This window comes from Xiphophorus maculatus, chromosome 4, assembly GCF_002775205.1.
Source record: "Xiphophorus maculatus strain JP 163 A chromosome 4, X_maculatus-5.0-male, whole genome shotgun sequence".
NCBI classification, from domain to species: Eukaryota; Metazoa; Chordata; class Actinopteri; order Cyprinodontiformes; family Poeciliidae; genus Xiphophorus; species Xiphophorus maculatus.
This window is the reverse complement of record NC_036446.1, coordinates 30,701,273-30,722,539: the sequence shown is the minus strand read 5'-3', so window position 1 is coordinate 30,722,539 and position 21,267 is coordinate 30,701,273. Positions and strand designations below refer to the sequence as shown.

Sequence of the window (21,267 nt, the reverse complement as noted above, 5' to 3'; positions counted from 1 at the left end):
GAAACATTTTTTATGGACTACACCGCTTTGAAAAATATTCATGCGCCTTGAAATTGTTGCTCGTCATAGCGGAAGCCACAGAGATCGAGAGCTGTAATGGGGTTTCATGTGATGGATCAACACAAAATAGTGCATAATTGTGGAAGTGGAAGGAAAATGACGCATGTTTTTCAGGGGGGGGGGGTTTCCCCACATAAAAAAACATAAAAGTGTGGTGTGCCCTTGGATTCAACACATCAGAGTCAAAACTTTGTTAAATCACATTTCACTGCAATCCCAACTACGAGTTGTTTTGGGGTATGTCTCTGTAAGCGTCGAGATCTAGAGATGGAAATCGTTGTAAAAGATTATAAGCTCAGTCAGACTGAATGGAGAGCAGTAGGTGAACATCACTTTTCAAGGTTTGCCTCAGATGCTGCCAGTGGATTCAGGTCTGGGCTTTGACTGGGCTAAATGATTTGTCATAAACCATTCCAAAGCTCTGGTTAGGGTCATTGCCGTCCTCTAAAGCAAAGATTGTTAAAGCCTCCAACAGGTTTTGATTGTCCTGTAGCTCCTCGAGAGTTACTGACTGTCTCTTTGCTGCTTCTCCGGCCTGTCTATTGAGGTGGACAGCCAGGTATGGGTAGGCTTCTAGTTGGGCAATAGATGGAGACATTGGTTCAGAAGCTAGTCTTACTTCAAATCTCCCCATGACTTTCTCCCTGACATGAACTGCTGTGTTCCTTGGACTCTATAGACCCATCTCCATGTCTCACTCTAGCCTGCTAATGTCTAGTTCAGTTCCAGCCAAACTGGTTGAGTCTCCATTGGTCTGAAGTGAGTCTTCCACACATGTGAGCGGTCCAGGACATGTGGTCAACGCTCTATGGATGTCATCTTGCCGCTTGTATCCTTGGGTGTGCATGTTCTCTGAAATCTCTTATATTTATTCATGGTGAGTTGCCCCATTCAGTGGACGCTGTTTGCACTCTTCCATCACAATTGACAAAAACGTTTGGATCTTAAGGTCTGACCATGAAATTATCTTTGTGTAGTTTACCATCTTGCCAGCTATTACGATCTTGTCACAAATTGAAATTGAAGATGGCGGACGGGATGTATTTATTGACGTAAATCCAATCAATGAATGCTGTTTGCTGCAACTCGAATCGCTGGCGCTCAACACCCCGTTAGGTCCGGCCAGCACCATCCCTGACGTGGTTCCAAAAGACGTGGGAGAACCGCTCAGGATCTGGAAATGCAGACGAATCCGGCTGGGAGTGACTGGGGAAGATTGGGTTGGAGCCATGAGCATGGAGAGGTAGTTTATGATGCAGGTTGTTCTCTAACAAAACTTCTGAGGTTTTCCCAAAACAGCTGACTTTCAATTACAACCATGTTACCTCCAGTTACTACTTAGGTGAGGTCTGAGGGGAATTAGTTACACTGGAATTTAATTAGAAGCATTAGAGTAATAGGGCTTGAATAGAAATGCTTCTTACACTTTTATTTGCGAAAGCTACTTCAGAATTGCTCACTACTTTGATTTAGTCTGTCACATAAAATCCTAACTATTAGAATATATTGAAGTTTGCGATTGAAACATGATAAAATGCTAAAACAAACAATTAATTGGTGAGAAACTATAAAAGATCAGAAATGATTGCACTTCAAACACAACCTGCGACCCTTTCTGTTTTATTCACAGCCGATTCGCAGGAGCAGAACTCAAGTCTTTGTTTCAGGATATTTGCACACATGACAAGAAAAATGGATTCGGCTTGTGCCTCACTTTAGTTGTCTCTGCTTGATATGCTAGAAAAAGAGTGATATGCTTTTCCCTGGCTATTTTTATGCTTCCTGTGATTACCCTGATGCCATGCTCCTGCCCGCTGAGTACCTATTACAAAGTAAGAGGTTTTTATTTCGGACAGAAGACAGTGAGTCCACTTTATGACCTGATTTCTATGTACTTTCCACTATCTGAGAGAGGTTGCTGTAAGTTAGCCTGCAGCTTCTGCAACCAAACAGAAGGCTAGTACCATATGAGGAGGGTTTTTTTTTTTGCCCCGAGCTGAAACATTACACAACGTCATTTGGAACACAGCCTGTTCAGAGCCAGTAGTGGAAGAAAAAAAAAAAAAAAAACGAAAGCAGAAAAAGGAGGAATGGAATTAAGATGAGAGAAAATGGCACATAAAGCAATCAGAATATTTAGCAAATAAATGTAGCACCATCTGCCGCGAAACGGCTCCTAGGATGTCACCCTACATTGAGCTGCAAGACTGCCACGGAAAGCCATTTGGATCCCACTCATTTAGTTTGCCTCAAAATGCACTGGGGAGTGAACGAGAAGCTGGTGTCCAAACAATTTCACATCTGCTAATTGTGAGCTACACTGATCCACCAGATTTCATCTGCGGTACGGTTAATACGCCGTGGGCAAGAGACAAGACTTGGAGACGGGAGATGGGGGCGGGAGGCGGGAGGTTCACTCAGAGACACTTCGGTCGTTCTCCCACGGAAACAGCTGATTTCCAGGAGACTGATTTGGTTTTCCTCACCTTGGTTGTGTTTGATGGTGAAGTTGGGGTTGCTCTGCGCCTCTTGGACCAGGCGGTAGTCGAATCTGTGACCCTGGCTCGGGTCGTCTTTGTCGACGGCGCTGACGGTGTGAATCACCTGGGTTGAAAACAAGACGAGAGGATACACAAAGCAGAGAGGGCAAAGCCATTAGAGACCACAGCCTGCTCATTCTGTCTTTACCTCTGGATCACATAATTGGAACCAATTATGGACTTACTTACACTATATAAAAAGACAAATACTGTAACTGTTTAACATAGGGCATCATAAGAAAAGGAACATCATGAGGAAGTATTGTAGCAATATCTTAAGAAACCAGGAAGGACATTAAAATTGGAAGCAAAAAATATCTTCCAAACATGTGAGAAAAACTATTTGCCAGGTGTATAAGGATGACAAAGACCATCACAAAGACCTGATATCAGTTCCTTAGAATATTAAAGGGTAGAGCTGGACCCCCTTTCCTTTCAATTCACTATCAACTACAGGCCACTAGAACCAATAAAACCTTTAAAAAAGACCATCTATGTCAGGAGGAATGGGCCAAGCATCCAAGAAAACTATTAGAAGATTATGAAGGGATGCCCAAAAATATCTTATGCAGCTTAAAAAGAAATATCTACCAAAAACTAAAGAAATGTTTGCAAAGTTAGACATTAAAAGTATAAAAAAATTCCCTAAAACTATAAATTTATTCCAAGAAGACCAGGTCATTGTTGAAAATGTACATGAACTAAACAGTGAAGCAAAAGTAATAAAAAAACTTTTTGCACCCTTGATCACAATATAAATGCACAATTCAGAACTGGAGCAGCTCAAACCTGAACGTGCTAATGTCAAAAAAGACAAAACAATTTCACAACTGCGGTGTTTGGCTTAAATAAGAAACGCAACTAAAATCAGACATGAATAAGTTTGTATTAAAAAACATGCCTCCTCCATCATTCTCCAATCACTTCCTTTTGTCATCTTCTTTGTGGTTTGTGCCAGTGGCAACGCCCGCTTGTTGATTAGGTGAATTGTTTGTTGCTAAAAAAAGTTTCCATTGCAGTTTTGCAAAAAAAACAAAACACAAAAAACAACCCACCTCATCATAGCGCCAAAACCTTTTTCAAATTTATTTTGTAAACGTCAAATTGCTCAACAATATGGTGAACTGAAACTCAGCCATAGTTTCCAGACATCATGTGACGTTTCCACAACACCTCCTACATTTTCTCACATTTACCTCCGCATAATTCATTTTTATTTTTTAATACGCCAGCCTACATGGCAAAACAGAAAACAGGGATTAGCTTTTGGTTTTTCCCCGGCCCCAGAAATATTTCACAAATCCCACTCGGTGAACCCGATGTTGTCGTCTCTCGTGAGCTGAATGCATCGCTGCACTCCTACTGCTTATTCCTGAAGTTTATGAGTATTATCAGTGAGCTCCTTTCCAGCTTGACACACTTTCAGGCTCCTGGACCTATCTGTTAATCTGTCCTCACGGGTCTTTCCCAGGTTGCCCGTCCCGATGATTGATTGGAAATTTAAATTCGGGACCTGCAGGACAGTTTCTCTTTTTCTCCGCTTCCTTCCCCCCCCCCCCCCCCCCCCTTCCCCCTTTGAATAAAGCTCCCAATTGTACGCACACAGTTGCCCTGAATGAGGGCGATTGATGAGAAGGAGAATACTAAGTACTTGTCCAGGATTTTTTTTTCTTTTTTTTTTTTTTTGGCTAGGGAAAGCATTGTGCCATCTGGAGGCAGACATGAAAGACAGTCTTGAATTATGATCCCCTCTGATCAATCCTGACTGCGCTCATTTTCCGTTCGCTCGGTGCGCGCCGTGTGGAGGGAGGCCCGTTTCAGAGAGAAAAGGTCTGTACTCCCACCTCTGTGGTTTCCCAGCGAAATAAATAGGCTGTAATTCATTGGGCCCAATCATTACAGGGGAGGAGAGGGAGAAAAGGAAAAAGGACAGAGAGTAAGAAAGTGATAGATCGCTGCTTTGATGAATGAGTCATTTCTTTCCTTACCTGTCCAGGTTTCCCATTTTCGCACAGATAGGCCTCGTATTCAGTGGCAAACTCAGGGGCATTGTCGTTAATGTCCATTACTCTGATGGCCACAATTGCTCTTGATATCTGACTGTGGTTTCCTATTATGGTTCAATAGACAGATGGATGGGATGAAAAGAGGGAGAGAGTAGAGGAAAAGTAGTAATGAATAAGCAGGAATCGGAAAAAAAAGAGGCTCCACACAAACAAGGATCCGCGCGAATTTCGGCTGCATGCATTCTGCGACCTGGTCTTAATTTGTTTGTTATTTGCTTTATCTTCGTTTGTCCTTTTTTTCCCGGCTTCTGGGAGAACGGAGGACGAGACAATTCATCTCCGTTTCAGCAAATGCAAAAAGCAAAAAAAGTAAAGAAAAAAAAAAAAACATGCGGGCATCAGATTTTAAAATGTTTTTAGAGAATCCTCCGTACACTATGATGTTTAAAACATGAGGAGTAAAATCATGCATATTAAGGAGCCATTTGTAACTCAAGTCTGGAGAAGAAGAAGAAGAAAAAAAACAAGAAAAGGCCATTTAATCAGGTGAGGCTTGGAGAGAAAATATTCATCACTGATAACTGACAGTCACGTTCAAGAGGCCATGTGAATTTTATTATTTATTCATCCACTGATGAATAAATAAATTGGCAACTTTTCAAGCAGTTAATTATTCCTTTAACCCCCAAAGAAAACTTCCCCCACTGGAGCCAATGAAACTTTTTTGAGCTCAATTATTTTTTTATTTTTTTTTACCCTTTTGTCTGAATTAATGTTTGTACACAGCAGTTATTACAATTGACTTACATATAGTTGCCAGGCTGATTTTTTTAATTTAAAGTTTCAGCAATTTTTACAAATACCACGAAAAGCCTCACAAAAAAACCCAAACAAAACAAAACAGACAAAAAAACAAGCTTGCTGAAGGACACTGAAATATTGAAGGTTTTCAGAGGCAAATTATATTGGACTATGGATGTAAAACTTGCTGAGGACAAACTATTTTATTAGAGTACATTAAGTAGACCCTTGTGGATGTAAAACTATCCTTTTTGTTCAACGTTGCTCTGTTCTGTCAATGATATGAGGTTTCAAGTGATTAGTTGGAAGTTATTTTGCTTTCCCAAGTGTTTTCACAAATGCGTTAACTTTGCCTGCAGTTAAGATTATATCCTGTGTTGGCATACATCACTGGAATCTCAAGAATCTTAGATTTTCAGTAAAATACAACACATACAGTATATAATACAGTATATGTACATAGAAAGAGCAATGCAAAAAAATCTCCCTCCCTCCTCCCTTCCTCAAAAACACAGCTAATGTTCTTAAGTCCCACTCATGGGCCATAAGTATGCTAATGTTTATTTTTAATTAATGCAATATTTAAACTAACAAACATTTTGAAGATCCTTGATAAACATTCTAGTTACTGGAATCCAATGTTTTTTAGCTTGCCCAGTGCAGTTTTCTAACTGCTAACCAGAAAAACTAACCAGAAACTAAAAAATGCTATCTTTGTCTCATTAGCTTATACAGCTATCATGCTACCACGTTAAGCTAGCCCACAACCCTGTTTAATGTGGAGGTTGCTACTTCAGGAAGACTCAAATTGAGCTATTTTCAGTACCAGTAGGGTGTTTAAAACAGTAAAGCTTTCTTTTAAAAGGAAACTGTTTTTCTTTCCACATAGCGGTCTAGCTGGTTATTCATCCTGCTTGATATTAGCAGGTCCGCGTCACGTTGCACCTTTGCTTTTTCTTTTTGGATGTTTTTGGTGTGAAAAAGAACCATCTGCCACACATCACCTATTTGTACCCACTCTTGGGATGTTTTGTTAATTCGATGGAGGAGCTAATTGATCCTGGGCGCAATTCCATAGATGCTAGTCAAGCTAAACCTCTAAACATTGATTTGATTTTTTTTTTTTTTTTGTTCCTTTCAACTTCTCCCTGTTATAGAAAGTAGAGCTTTAGAAAAGCTGGCAGTGCTTTGGAAATCTTTGAGTGTACATGTGTCCTCTTTGAGGAATAAAGCTATCAGGCTAATCACAAATTCAAGACGCTAAAAGACAGTTTCAAATGTCAACTCTGAATCATGTCGTCTGCCTCACAGCGACTGCTCCCTCACATACACAGTCAGACATCGTCTCTGCTTCTTAAATAAAAAATTAATGACCTCTTAGCAAGGCTGGATAAAAGATGTCGAGCGCTGTTTAATTATAGCTCTTAAGCAGAAATTGGAATCAGCAGTTAGAAGCTTTACAGAAACCGGAGATCAGAAATCGACCAACTACCTCGGCGCATCTCTCTCTCTTTTTATTTTTATTTTTTTAAACTGGGTGAATTTGAACAAACTGTTGAGTTTAAAAAAGCCGGTATATTTTACTACTATAATATTTTATCCTACAGTATTATTAGGATGCTGCTGGTGCATCAGTTCACTATAGCAGAGAATTTCACATAGTAACAATAGACTGCATTACCAGGACCTGACAGGGTTTGATAGTTACACACCATGAGAGGAGTACAAATGTCACAGTGGGCATAGATGAGAGTCTATAGAACAGATTATTGTCACCAAGACGGATCACACCGAGGGAGGACTATCATATCACCGAGCATTACAGAACCTGATGACATCTCTGTCTGCCATGCAGACACAGGTACAGGTACCCCAAAGGAAACTTATCAAATGGAAATCATTTGGTACACAGGCAGACCACCTATGGCTCTGGAAATGATTCGGTTTGGCAGGTTTATAACTGGCAACACACACAGGTGGAGGCATCATGGATGTTTTTTTTTCTGCCTAATCAAGTTTGAACTAGAAGAGCGGTTCCAAAATTGTACGTCAGCAGCAGTAATTGTTAACATAGAAAAAAGAAAGTGTTCTAAGTATATTAAAAAAACACTTCTACAAAAACTACACAGCCTGCATCTACCTGAAATACTGCCATTCTATAGAGCCATATGTGGAACATTTAACACTCCTTTTTATCACTGCTTTTTTTTTTCTTTTTCATTTCTTTAGCTCTTACATATGGATGGTTTCACATAATGACCTGCACTATAAGTACAGTAGACCCCTCGTCTATTCATGGTTCAGTATTCATAGATTCACCTATTCACAGATTTTCTGACAGTAACTTTAAACTGTTTGTGAAAATCTCACCTATTTGTAGGTTTGTGTGCATGTTCTCCAAAGTACTTAAAAGAAAATACAACTAACGGAGCTGAAATTTCTAGGCGCAATACTTCACACACTATTGGCGGGCATTTGGTAGGCAGCCAATCCAGGAGGGCCATTCGTTTTTCTCAATGCCGATTGGCTGTATCCCCAAGAGTGGAAGTAAGAAAGACTGTAGATATTAGCTTCTGTGGAGCTGCTAATTACCACAAACATCTCTTTTTTTTTTGCTAACATCACTTTTGGCAAAAAAAGAATTAGGCCATTATTTTAGGAAGGTGAATATATGAAATCATCGCGATACAGTGAAACTGTGTTTAGCGCCATAGCATGAGAATCTCATTCTGACTCATAGATCATAGTAATAAAGTCATAGCACATTTTCTGAACTCATTTGGTTTTTGAAGGCAACAACGGTCGCATTCTTTTGTCGTAACATGAACACGCCGCCACACATACTGCATTAATACAACTGCAGTTGGTAGGAATCCTGGGATTATTCGATTTGATCTGCATTTCTTGTCTTTCAACAAACAAATGAAACCAAAGCGGAGAGCGGGGCCCTGTGAAAGTCGAGGCCCTCCGCCTATCTAAAAGGCAAGTTGAAAAAGAGGTAAACAGCAAGGTGAGTGGAAACTGACAGTCGGATAGACAGTGATAGATGGATTAAAGTGGAGAGAGAGGAGGGGACCCAATCCCCACCAACCCCCTCTCCACCCTCCCCCAAGCAGACAGGGAATAGAATCTGATTAGTCAGACGTCAACTGGTGCGAGGCGGCAGAACGAGCCTCAGTTTGGGTGGCAAATGGCACCAGGATAGAGCCGGGGAAACACATCTATTCCCTTTCACGCCAGAGGAGACACCGCCTTCTACTCTCCGACCGTGAAGAATAGCAAAAACCGCCGTATTCATTTTGGCAAATTCCTATTAGGTGTTTTTAGAGATGCCACTATCTCAAGCCACAGTTACTTTGCCAAGGGGCAGGAAGACATGCCTGCAGTGTACGGGGGGGGTGGGGGCTTACGACGTGACAAGGCGACGGGGGCTTATCGAGTGAAACACATTCGGCTCGCTCGAAAAGGGGGCGCCGCGTGGATTGCGGGGAATTCGTCTTTAACTCCACGGCCAAAAACATTGTGACAGTGTTTGGGGCTTTGATTTATTCCAACAATTAACGAGTGTTTCCTTTGATTAAAGGAAGAACGGGACGGGACCAGAACGAGAAGCAAGGGAGAGATACGGCAGAAGCAGACAGAAAAGTTACAAGCTGAGTCAATTTCTATCCCAATAGCTTAAAGGGGTACATTAAGCTTTATCACATCATACAGCCCCCCTGAAACAATCTGTATGCAAATAAAGCCTTGCGTACGGTTGAAGCTGTTTGTAGCTCTGCCGGCAAGATTTTCTACATCGTCAGTGACTTTTTTTGTGCTTCGCAGATGTTCTTTAATCTGTAATGGATGCCTGGCGTTTGGAGCAATCCACTCCGGAGCATGTCTTTAAAACAGTCTATTTGATATGTCTTAATGTTATTGCACTTCCACAAATTGAGCGCTGGGCCGTTTAATTCAATCAAAACTCAGCAAATTAACGCGTTTAATGCCTCTGCGGAGTCACGGGCTAATTGTTTGTGCCGTGCTCCCGGAGCGGTTAAACTGTTTAACGGAGGTTTTCCAGCAGTAGGTCAGCGATTCCTTTAACTGAGAGGAGTTAAAAAATAAAACATAAAAAAAAGAGGAGAGAGCATGTTCTGTCTGTTTTTTTTTATCTTGCATGCCGATGAGTGTCTAATTGATGACTTGCAGAACCGCATAGGACAATGGGATGAGAAACACTTCTAGCTCGTTTTTACAGAATAATTAGGAACATCGAGTAGAATATTCTCCTACTTTAACATTACATACATTAAGTGTTTACAAATAAACACTTAAAGTATGCTTTGGATATGTTCACCTTCAAAGAGTAACTAATTCAAAATGAACCCTAAACTTAAAAACTCATTCTTGTTTCATTGCCTTAAATAATAAGGTCTTCTTGTATTCGTTTATTTGCCCATTGATTTTTCATTACTCTTTACTTTAGATTTGATGCAGTACTTCATCTCCCACTGACTCTATTGTCAACCTTTTGCTGTTGGACCTTTCAATCAGTGAAAAACTCTGATCATCATTTGTGGTTTATTATGTATGATCATTGTAACTGAATATAAGATGCTAATTTTTCAGCAAGACAACTTTTTCCATAGAGGTACATGGAGTCAGTTAGTATTTGATAAAAATGGATATATTTTTTATATGCAAAGTCTATGCTAATGTTAGACAGTAGGATATAATTATTTGAAAAGAAAAGTAGATTAAACATACAGCTCTGCTTTCGTAGTGCGGTTCCGTGAAGTTATCAGTAATAGTTTTTTAATGCAGTAAAAAAGCTTTTAGCCAATGCAAATGCTTCCTCAAAGTGGTGGAAAGCTAACAAGCTAAGGACGTGTACACAGCATCAAACTGCCTCATGAGCTAATTTGAATAAAACCTTGGCTGGTTTGGACTTCGGTCCCATCCACAGCACAAGGTTTTCTTTCTTTTTTTCACTGTAAAGTTTTAGTTTTTCCTCCACGTCTTTTTAAATGGGTTCCAAAGGGAAAAGTTAATAATGTGGACTAATGTGGACGGTGAACATGGTCAGGTTAGCTCAACCTCTAACCGATAACCTCAAACGCGTATGACATTTTTTTTCTCTCTCTTTAGACTGTTACAGTGTTGTCTTGTATTCTCTCTACTGTTCTTTCTCTCTACTCTGATGCAGCTGATCTGGTGGATTAACTCCTCATCCTTTTCCTACACGTCAAACTATTTCCAAAGATAATTTCACATAACTTCCCTTAAACAAAACCCCTTTAAATATCCCTTTAATTGGGAGCTGTAAATTTGCAGAAGATTTTCCTCAGCTACTATTTCAAAGTGTTTGGAAGTACACAGCCCTCCTTCAGCAGCTAAGTAACAGCTTTGTGTGGCACCAGGACTCGCCCCGCCTGCCCCTACTTACTGACTTCTGTAGCGGTTACTGTGATGTTGTGCCACATATCCGTCTCCCGGTCCAGCGGCTTGGCCAGCGTGATGTTCCCGTCGTCCACGTTGATGTTGAACTGCCTCTCCAGATCCGTGTGCCGATCGATGAAGTACCTGAGAAGAAACGCAAACATCAGAAATTCGAGCCGGACCGCTGGAGCGAGCAGCTCCGCTCAAGCATCTTCTGAGGTCCTCCGGTTGCCGCGGCCGACGGGGAACCCCGCTCATCGAGAGGAACCTGTAGATCAGTGGGCATGTAAAACGCCGACAAATCAATAATTATCATCTGAGGAATAATTATGGCCTTCACATGAGCAGCACAGCAGCCTAATGACGTCTCTGAAGCGCTCCATTTCCAATCACACACACACACGCACGCACACACACAAAACAAAGCAACCATTAGCACATCTGAGTGTGTGTCAGGGTAAGAGATGTGCTGCTGTTAACCCTGTTTGGCATCTCCCAACACTCAATGGCTCCCAAAGGCTTTGAATTAATGAGTTAGGACAGCAAAGTGTCACACACAACACAACAGGGTGGGTGTGTGTGTGTGTGTGAGACGAGCGATAATGGATAGAATTGAGATTAACCAATGGCCTGTGTGTTAAGAGTGTTCTTGTTTGGATTTTAGCAGCAATGTGTTGATGTTAGCCAGGGGCCATTATGGGATTCTCACAGTTTGAGAAGCTTAACTGAAAACAAAATCCAGGTTTCAAGGTAGTAAACAAAGGTGTTCAATCAAATATGCCACATTATGTAAAAACCGCAAAAAGCAACACCTCTGAAGGCTGCAGCTGGAATAACACAGCCTGGAAAAGAGTCTAGTATGTCAGATTTTTTTGTGGTGTTGATACACAACTAAAACCAAAAATACAGAATACTCATTTAGTTGTTTTTTTGTTGTTTTTGTTTTTTTAGCATATTATAAAGTAAAGCAACCTACTTCTGCTCACTGCTTGGCAATAAGACAACAACTATTCCAGTGGTGGGCATACTTCCACTAATTGTGAAGCTAAGTATGTGGTTTCCGCTTTAGCGGTTTTGCTAACTTTGAATGTATTTAGCACATACACCTTCCCCTAAAATCACTCTTGTGGATAAATTTAAAGAATTCATCAAAATTAGAAATGACCAAAGTCAAGCATGGACTTGGATAGAAATTTGGACCTAATGCCAATCAGCAGGTTTACTCAGTGAACAAACTTCAGAGAAATTAAAGTGTCTATGGTATTTAAAATACATGGTTAGGTGTTGTATTTATATGTATTTGATTTTGTTTCACTGGTTTAGCTTGAGGCTAGATCTAAAAGCTGCACTGAGGTACTGAACTGCAGATGCACATACGGCTGACAGAGGTGGGCAGCTAATTTCTCAGCTAACGTCAAAAAACACGTCCTCCACTGTGATGCGGTGCAGCAAATTACATTTATGTTGTACCCAGAATGCATCGCTGCAGAACAGTAAGCAGTTTAAACTCCACTGATGTCCTGGGATACTTTCTGACCAAAGCCCTATGGTGGGTATCAACAACGCTGAATTTAGCGCTTTAGCAGTAGTTTCTGCTGAATAAAACCTTGGTATAGCTCTTTAGTGTTAGCGGGAGTAATGTTGATGACTAGTGCTGTAGGGTTAGCACAGCTAATGTTTTAGCTAGCAGTGCCCACCACTGTAGAAATCTGACAGGAAATATTTTCATCTATGTAGAGCTGTTACTCTTATGTCTATACTGTTTTAAAACTACAGTTAGCAAGCTAGAACTAGCATGTCTGCTACAACTCAACACAGCCCGAGTAACCAAGCAGCTAGCCCAACAAAATAACCAGCTCATATGATTTCACTCCAATTGTTGGACCATAGCTACTGCATAATGGAAAAAAATGGGCTTTTTGCTCTGTTGATTGGGAACATTTTTATTCTCAGGTGGACATTTTTCCAACAATTTGGATCTGTGACCCACTGATTTATTTTTCCGAGAAGTTTACGACTTTAATGCAAGGCCTGGTAGAATTTATAAACTCTGCAGAGAAACACTAAAGCAGAGGGTATGTAATTGGAACGCACAAAAAAAAAAGAAGGATTCTTCCAGAGCTACTTGAAGGTGTGAAATTGCTCTTTCATGTTGGAGCGCGCATGGCCGCCAATTCCCGGGACAAGCCCACACAGAAACTGGCTCGAAAGGAATCTGTCATTATGGGTCATCTTTGGTTTCCACACGTCGCGCTCGCCATTGTGCGCGGCTGTCACAAACAGCCTACTTGCCACTGGAAAAAAACCGCAAAAAACAACAAAAAAACAAAAATACACACACAGACGCATGTAGCCGCAGTGATTCACGTGAGCTAATTACACCGTGTACTGCACAACTGTTTCCAAACCCCCCCGTTTCCCCTCCTCCCTCCAGGGGGACACGCTGTCTCTGTTCATCTCGCGCCGTCTCACTCTCATGTCCTCCTTCACAGTCGTCACCTTTTTTTTTTTTTCTGTTCAATCCAGATGGGTCTCGCGCTCTTCCCATTCACACACACACCCTTTCTAACACTTGCACCCTGCTGCCCCCTGTTTTCATTCTTTTTCCTTCCTCAACCTGGGTTTCATACCATCTCACATTGGAGCTGCTTATCCCTATCAGCGCAGACCTGTTGGCAGGAGCTCGGCTGTATTTTACTTGAAGAAATAAAAACAGAGGTGGTGAAAGAGGACAGAGGCGAAAAGCAAAAAAAAAAAGAAAAATGGAGAAAGAACACCAGACAAACTCTCAACAACTGTTTATGTGAAGGAGGGTGCTGCTTATTCAAGAATGGCAGGGAATGAAATAAATAAACCACTGGCCCAGATTCCAATTGTTGGGGAGATGTACCGAGGCGTGACATTTCCATTTTTGAGATGAAATGGTGTAAAATCCTCCAGACGGCAGGGCTGGTAGAGGTCCATGAGGATCCTCCCCCTCACCCCCCAACCCGCATCCCCTCTGTCTGTGCCCCAACACTTCCCAACCCCTCCAGCCTTACGCCCTGCAGACGCAGAGCACTTTCAAGACAGGCAGACAGCAGCAAGCCACCTGGGAGCAGCCGCTCTCCTGCAGACTGAGTGGATCCCAGTCAGGCTCTGACAGCCTCACGTGGAGGCAAGGAGACAGACCCTGAAATGTTCTGCCACCTGCCACTCACGCTGACAACGTGACGTGCAAAGAATTAAGAGCAAAAAAAAAAAAAAAAAGATTTAAAAAAAAAAAAATCATTTCCGACTTTTACAGACTCTGCTGGCGTGCGTCGTTGCCTCGTTTCTCTCTCTCTCTCTCTCTGGACGGAGTCGTTAAAAGCTGATCGGCGAACATGCTAAACGTAACGGCCTAACTGAAATGTTACTGTCTCTGGCAACTGAGCCCAAATGTTTTGAATATTTGGGCTCAGTTGAATGACTCGGCTAAGATCTATTCAGCTTCCTCCCATCTTAGGAAAATCCGAAAGCTTGGCATAAAAGCTGCTCTTTTTTGTAACCGTGGAGATGGTTATTTGTTTTATTTACATTTCAATGCACAGCTTTCCTCCCAGACTACTTGTCAGTTAAACAGGACGTCTCTCTCTGTTGGAGCTTCTGCAGGTTGCAGTCTTTAAGCCTCATTAACTATGCTGCCTGTCAGCAACTCGCTTAGATTTCCATCAAAGCTTCCTCTTTATAAAACACTTCTACTCTGTCTGTAAAAATAAGTAATTTCACAGGCAAAAAAAAATTGCATCCCATATTAAAGAGCGTACAACAAAGGTGTTGCATTGAATTCTACATTTAATTCAAATTCAGTTAAAAAAAAAACTTTACTCGAAAGGGAAATGTTACTGTCTCTGGTAACAGTCAGTCGCGCATCACGTCTGAAGAGGCCTCTGACTGAAGAATGTTGCTGTATGACAGTTCCATGACTATGAAATGATGATATGCGTGCAGCTCAGGCAGGTTCTGATGATATTTCACAGTGAAGTCCTGGACGACATCATCAGTTGGATAGCACGGCTAATCCACCTCATTTGCTTTTGCCGCTCCTCTTTAACATAAGATAATAAGATAAGATCATTTTATTAGTCTCACACAGGAGAAATTTGTCTTGGAAGCAGATGCAAAACTGGGATACAACAATAAAAGCTCATCCAAAAGGACAATAACCATAAATAAATACATAAAACAAAAAATACATAAAAACACAAATGTCAGATCGGCAGTACATCCCCATAACCATTTCCATTCACATACAATACATCCTCTACATGCTACTCTTGGTCACCGTCTGGACCTCCTATTACTCTGTCCAGGCGCCGCCAGTCTGTCATTTGTTAAGTTAATGGAAAGTGGTACGAATGAATGTTTCAGACTGTCATATTTGCACAGGGGGATCCTGAACCTTCTCCCTGAATTCATGAGGACATATTCTGATGCGAGCACATGTGACCCATCAGGCAAGATGTTCTGAGCTCGCCTGATGGTCGCCTGCTCAAACAGGTGCTGTGGAGAAGATGGATCCAGAGTGTTGATGATCTTACTCGCCATCTTCACCAGACTTTTAATTTGAGATTTTAATTTAACAGTAACATTTCTAAATCAATAGCCCTATAAAAGATCAACATTATGATTTTAGAAACGCCACACAATCAAAGTCGTCTAAGAAAATAGAGATGCTGGTGAACCTTAGCACATACAGTTGTCACATGTGAGCGCCGACTCAGATTGCCATCTATGTACACACCTAAATATTTGAAAGATGTGACCTGTTTGATGGAGGAGCCATGTCCGGCTATGGGACTCCGGTCACTGATTGATTTAGGATCCAGAAATAAATCAACAGTTCTTGAGGTGTTTATCTGTAGCTTATGAGAGTCACACCAAAACACAAACTTATCTCCGGCAGCTTTATGACTGTCAGGATTGTCTAAGACTCAAAATAACAGTATCATCTGAAAATGTTATAATAGACTGATTGGGTTGAGAACTGACACATTCATTTGTGTACAAAATAAAAAGGTAAGGCGAACTGACGCAACCTTGGGGGGCCCCGGTGCTACTTAACTTGGAATCAGAGAGAACTGAATTGTATTTTACTTGTAATGAACTAAGTAGTAATTCATCTTTATCAGTTAAACAACAGTTATTTAAGTATGCTACTGGATACAAAACACAGAGGTGTCCTGCTCTATATTTGCGTTTGTGCTGCAAGTTTAAGCAGGTAGGAGAACATCTGTGTGTGCCTTTGAGGTTTAGGTCTTTAGACTATGAATATATATTATTGTTTGCATCCCAGTGGTCATACAATTTGGAGGAGGAGGGGGGGAAAGATCAAGCCTATTTTTTTATTTTTTGTCCATAGAGAACAAAATGCCCGTGACATTTCCTACTTGCTATTAGGCCAGTAATTCCTCCGGGAGGATCACAGATGTAGGACTAATTTAGCTGTAGCCTGAATGCTGACCATTTATGTTTGTACACCGTATTTTATTCAGGTTGGCTCCCAAGCCAGAGGGAGGGTCCAAACTAATCTATATAGAACATAAGAAAAAATATGAAAAAATATTATCAAAAAGGAATGTACCAGTGGGAGAGAATAAAAAAAAAGCCAACATTGAATATCTTTTTCTTTTTTCAAACCTGGCTCATGTACTTGTAATACCATATGCTGCATGTCAGCTGTCCACTAGCATAGCCTAGAAACAAGCTATTATGTTCCTAGAAATCCACGCAGACACAGGGAGGGGATGAGGGTCAGGGGGGGAAGAAATGAATAAAAAACAGAGGGGAAAAAATACCAGTATGGTCGATAGTTTTGGTGGAAATTAAACTCACAGTTTCTTCTTTAAAACCCAGAAGTTTCTTTCAGACAGTCCTAGAGACTGCCAGATGTCACATTGCTTTTTATCTGTTATCAGTCAGGTAGAAAACGAAAGAGCACAGGCTCTGGGGAGAAACAGCTCTGGGGGAGTATTTCATGAGAGCACCTGAAAGGTTATTGGTTGGATGCATTAAGTACAGCTGAGGGGTTGTTTGTCTCCTGAGTGGAATGAGGACATGGCAGCCCACCAGAGCACTCGCCCGCAAGTGTTTTAGATTCAGTCTGGCTTGGCCTGGTCCGGGCAGAGGGGTGGGGGGGATTAAGACAGCGAGCGATTCTAATCAGAGGGGGTCGAGTCGAGAGCTATCGCGAATGATAGCTGGACGGCATCAACAGTAATGCTGGTATATTTTTTTGGTGCTTTTCATGAACAGGTCAGTCTTTACAAACTACTGCCACTGTCCAGGAAACAGAAAAATATGTTGTCTTAATAGTCTGGTATAAATTTTTCAAAAAAGTAAATTGTTTGCCGTTTTTATTTTTTGAAAGTTTTTAAATCGAGTGCAAAAGTATCTCTACCCCATGAACTTTTCAACTTTTTTGTTTTCTATATTACAAATTTAAGCTTCTGTATATTTTACTGGGATTTTGTTTGATAGACCAACCTATAGTTGTTTATAATTGTGAAGAGGAATGAAAATAATGCATAGTTCCTTACATTTTTGGCATACAAAAATTAGGGTCAGGACTTTAAATGAATTTCAATTAATTAATTACATCGATTTCAATGGGTAAAATTTGACCCTTTGTATCTAAAGGTTCCAGCTCGGGACCTTTAGATACAAAGATCCAGAGCTGGAACCTTTGCATTCCGGTGTTTCTGGTACACCCGTATATCTGACGGACAAGCGACATCTGCGAACAGCAACAGACAACAAAGCTGCTTATCTTGGCCCAGTGGGGTTCATTTTTGCTTTAAAAAAATGATCTGATGGGAAGCTATTGTTCAAGCAAAGCTATTCGATCCTAATACAGCATCTCAATGCTAAACATGTAGCAGCAACACAGACGTCCCCAATGCTAACGTCAGCGTCCACAGCTCATATTTCTATGAAAGTTTCATGAGTGGTCAGGGGTTTCTGAAACACTGGAGAGCTGAATGGTTAGAATAACACTTTACTCCAATCTGACTAATCTAAAATGACAGATTAAAAACAAAAAATATATATTTTTTTTTGCTTTGTTAAGCTCATATGTCTATTTATTCAATAGCAAATAGAGGTTTTGAATTGAGAAAGTTCAGTCAAAACTTTCAAGAACTTCCATTCGTTGCAGTAACAACTTCAAGTCTTTTGGGATTACGGGAACGTGGGCATAAACCCGCTGACAGACACTCACACCCTGGGCTCCCCTATGAGCAGCCGCTGGAAGTTTAAAACTCTAACATGGTGAGTACATCCAGAAAAAGAAAAAAAATCTCTTTAGCTGACAAGTCAAACAGCAAAGCAGTCGGAAGGACTTTGCCTACGAGGCACTTGGACAGGAAAAAAGGGAATGCAGAAGGAAGCCACATGCTAGCTGCTGTAATGCTACAAGCTAAAGCTACGGCACTGATGTTTGAGAGCAACTGAAAAACGTGGGCAAAGCTCCTATATCAATGGCGAAGTAGTAAACCTCTGTCTACATCAGCTTTACAGACGCAGATGGGAAAATGCTACTCAGCTGACGACTCAAGTCGGTTACTAAATAGTGAAGAAAGAAAACAAACCAGTCTGAGCTACTCTACTGCTGTAGTTGAAAAACATAAAAACATAATATACAAAATTACCAGAAACAAAATGGTACAGTACAGCTGCTAAATACATCTACATTGATCATATTCTTGTTTACAAGAATCTGTGGGTTAAAAAAAAGTTTTTTTTTAATCCACAGATTCATGTTTGGTTTGAAACAACTTGTTTTAGAACAGAATGGTCCTTTATTTGTCCCTCTGTAGTTAAAAGTAGTTTTACTCCTTAGAGAGGAAACTGACTGGTAAATGGAAGCAAAAACTGAAGATGAGAAGATGTATTAAAATAAAATATTTGCACAAGTGACTCAGAAGGTGAAGAACTCCATTAGAACAGAACAGGAATGTCCTTTAATGTCCACAGTGGGGAAAATCAAGTGTACCAGCAGCAAGTAGATTTTCATTGTCTTCACTTTGTGTTTGTCACGTAAAATACGCCACAGCTGGTGGCTCTGCCATGAAAACGTGAAAAAGTTGAATGGTTATAAATACATTTCTACATATCTTGTAGACCAATCTATATCGTTGTCCGGAATAGATAACCTGTTTGATTGTCACTTTTGGAAACTGAGCATATTTGCATAAATCTGACGACCAGAAGAAATCCGAACAAATGTAGGCGTACTGTTACTTACCCTGAATGTAATGTAATTCAATTGTAAAGGCGAGCCTGGCGTCAGAGCACATGCTAAAATATTCACTGTTGTTTCTCATATTTAGTTTAAATTTTTTTTTCTTAGGTTTTATGGAAAAAATATTAGATCTGAATACATAAAAGCCCGTGAAGACAAATACATCATAACCGAACAGGCGTATTTATCCTCCTTACAGAATCATATCTAATAATGGCAGAGCCAAAGTTTGAGTTTTGGCTTGTTATCTGGCGAGGGTTTCCCCCCCGCCCTCAGGCTGTTCATTATTAAGAAACACCTGTGATGTTATAAAAAGGCTTCGCTGAGGGTACGGCTCTCTTTCAGCCAGTATATTTTGTAGGATTAAAATCTCCCGGCCCTGTAATCATTTTATCAGCGCGGCGCTCAGACTTACAGGCTAATACAAAGCGTGACTGGAAGTACAATCAAACTGTCTTTGAGCTTTAGGCTGATGCATCGTCTCAGGGCCTCCGCACGACAATACTTTGTCTCATCTCACCCCCCGTCGACAGCCCCAAAGAAAGCACTCAACATCTGTGATGGATGCTCTCGAAATCATCCGCCTGAGGGCGGAGGTAGCAAGCGAAACGCACACTTTTAAATTACGTTTAAGCGTGCCAACGTACGTTTCTGTACACAAAACGAGTAGCGAGCCAAAATGGGAAATATGTTAGTGAAAAATATGTTAGTGAAAGTGGAATCTTAACAGGGAGATCTTGCTAAGCGAACATCAGATTAACTGACCGTTTGTGAGCGTGAGCTACTTTTTAAGTGACGTCAAAGCGGCTTGCGTGTGTTTTAACGCAATCCCAAGGATGAGAGACACCTGCAGGCTGCCCATCGGTGTGGGAAGGCTTTCGAGTCCACCACTCCAGGTGAGAAAGAGTATACACAATTAAAAAGTGAACATTTAAGAAAGTTTGAGATCTTTGAAGGTGTAGAGATCCCAGACAAACCACTCCAAAGTTAGAGCTCGCATTTTTGTTTTCGGGTTTCGGATCGTTTTCAGGTCAGATTGGTAATTGGTCAAAAAATCCATTTGTAATGCTTTTCAGATTAATAGACATTGACAGATAAAATACTTTTTCATACCACTTTTAAAATAAGTTTAAAATATTTCGGCAGAGTCGGGACTAAAAATCAAAAGTTTCAGTATTTTAAGGCCTTAATTCTATTCAGGCAACCCTGTCTATAAGGATGGCAGCACATGACCCAGTTTAAGCTGTTTATATGCGGGCAGATTTATAGCTGCAAATGCACAAAAACTTCTCAGCAGCAGGGTGATGCCATCTGCAGTCACACTCATTCATTATTTAATCACTTCCTCTTTCAATAGGAATGGGGGAAAAAAACCAAAATCAAAAAACAGAGCATGTTTGTGAAGCACCGAATTTGATATAAAGTTAATTTTTTTGTAAAGAATACATTTGTTTTCCTCCTTTAGATACAGCTACAACACAAACATCTAAGAATGTTTGTGTTGAACTTTGAGAAAAGATTCTAAAGATGTTGTATCACAGAGAGGAGACGGTGTGCTGCCACCTGAGGGCTGGATTCCTCCATGTGGCAATTTCATCTCTATACATGAGAATGCTGCCAGAAATGCGAAAGAGGAGGAGAAAAAACAGGAAAAAAGAAGCAAAAGTAGAATGGACCAGTCCTGCTCTATAGCATCAACCAATCTCTGAAACCCAGCCTGCTCTCTGCTCGCCAGGCAATTACACACAACCTGTTGAGTGTTGTACCGGGAATGCGGTCAGCAAGTCACTGGAGAATTAATGAAATGCCAAAGTGGAGGGAGAGAAATTGCCTGTATAACCTGTCCTCAAGGTGCCCTTGTGGTATTTCCAAGAATAAGTCACACAAGAGGAGAAGGTACTCTGTTCCGGCACACTGGAAGAGAAAGTTGGGTTTTCTTTCACTCGTAATCGACTACTTCTTTTTTCTTTTTTTTTTTGTCTTCCCTCCGTCATCCCTGGAAATGACCGCAATCATGGAGGTCGCTTCCTCACCACCCGAGACACTACCACGTTTTCCAAAGGTCAGGGAAGCGAAGAACTTTTATTGGATGCCTCGGTGTCAACCCCTTTATTAAAACAAGTCATTATAGCCCGAGAAAGACCTTCCTCCGGTTTTTACTAAAAGCGATATTAAA

The 21,267-nt window shown here is 40.9% G+C and overlaps 1 protein-coding gene across 2 annotated transcripts in view; it reads right to left on the bottom strand.

Moving 5' to 3' along the window:
- Positions 1 to 21,267, bottom strand: part of cdh8 (cadherin 8) — a 149,756-nt gene that overhangs the window by 7,756 nt on the left and 120,733 nt on the right. For both annotated transcript variants that reach the window (XM_023332724.1, XM_023332723.1), the window contains exons 8-10: positions 10,836 to 10,972; positions 4,589 to 4,710; positions 2,547 to 2,664 (exon numbers count right to left, since the gene is read on the bottom strand). In XM_023332724.1, coding sequence (XP_023188492.1) covers positions 2,547 to 2,664; positions 4,589 to 4,710; positions 10,836 to 10,972 — 377 coding nt within the window. The remainder of the gene's footprint in view (positions 1 to 2,546; positions 2,665 to 4,588; positions 4,711 to 10,835; positions 10,973 to 21,267) is intronic.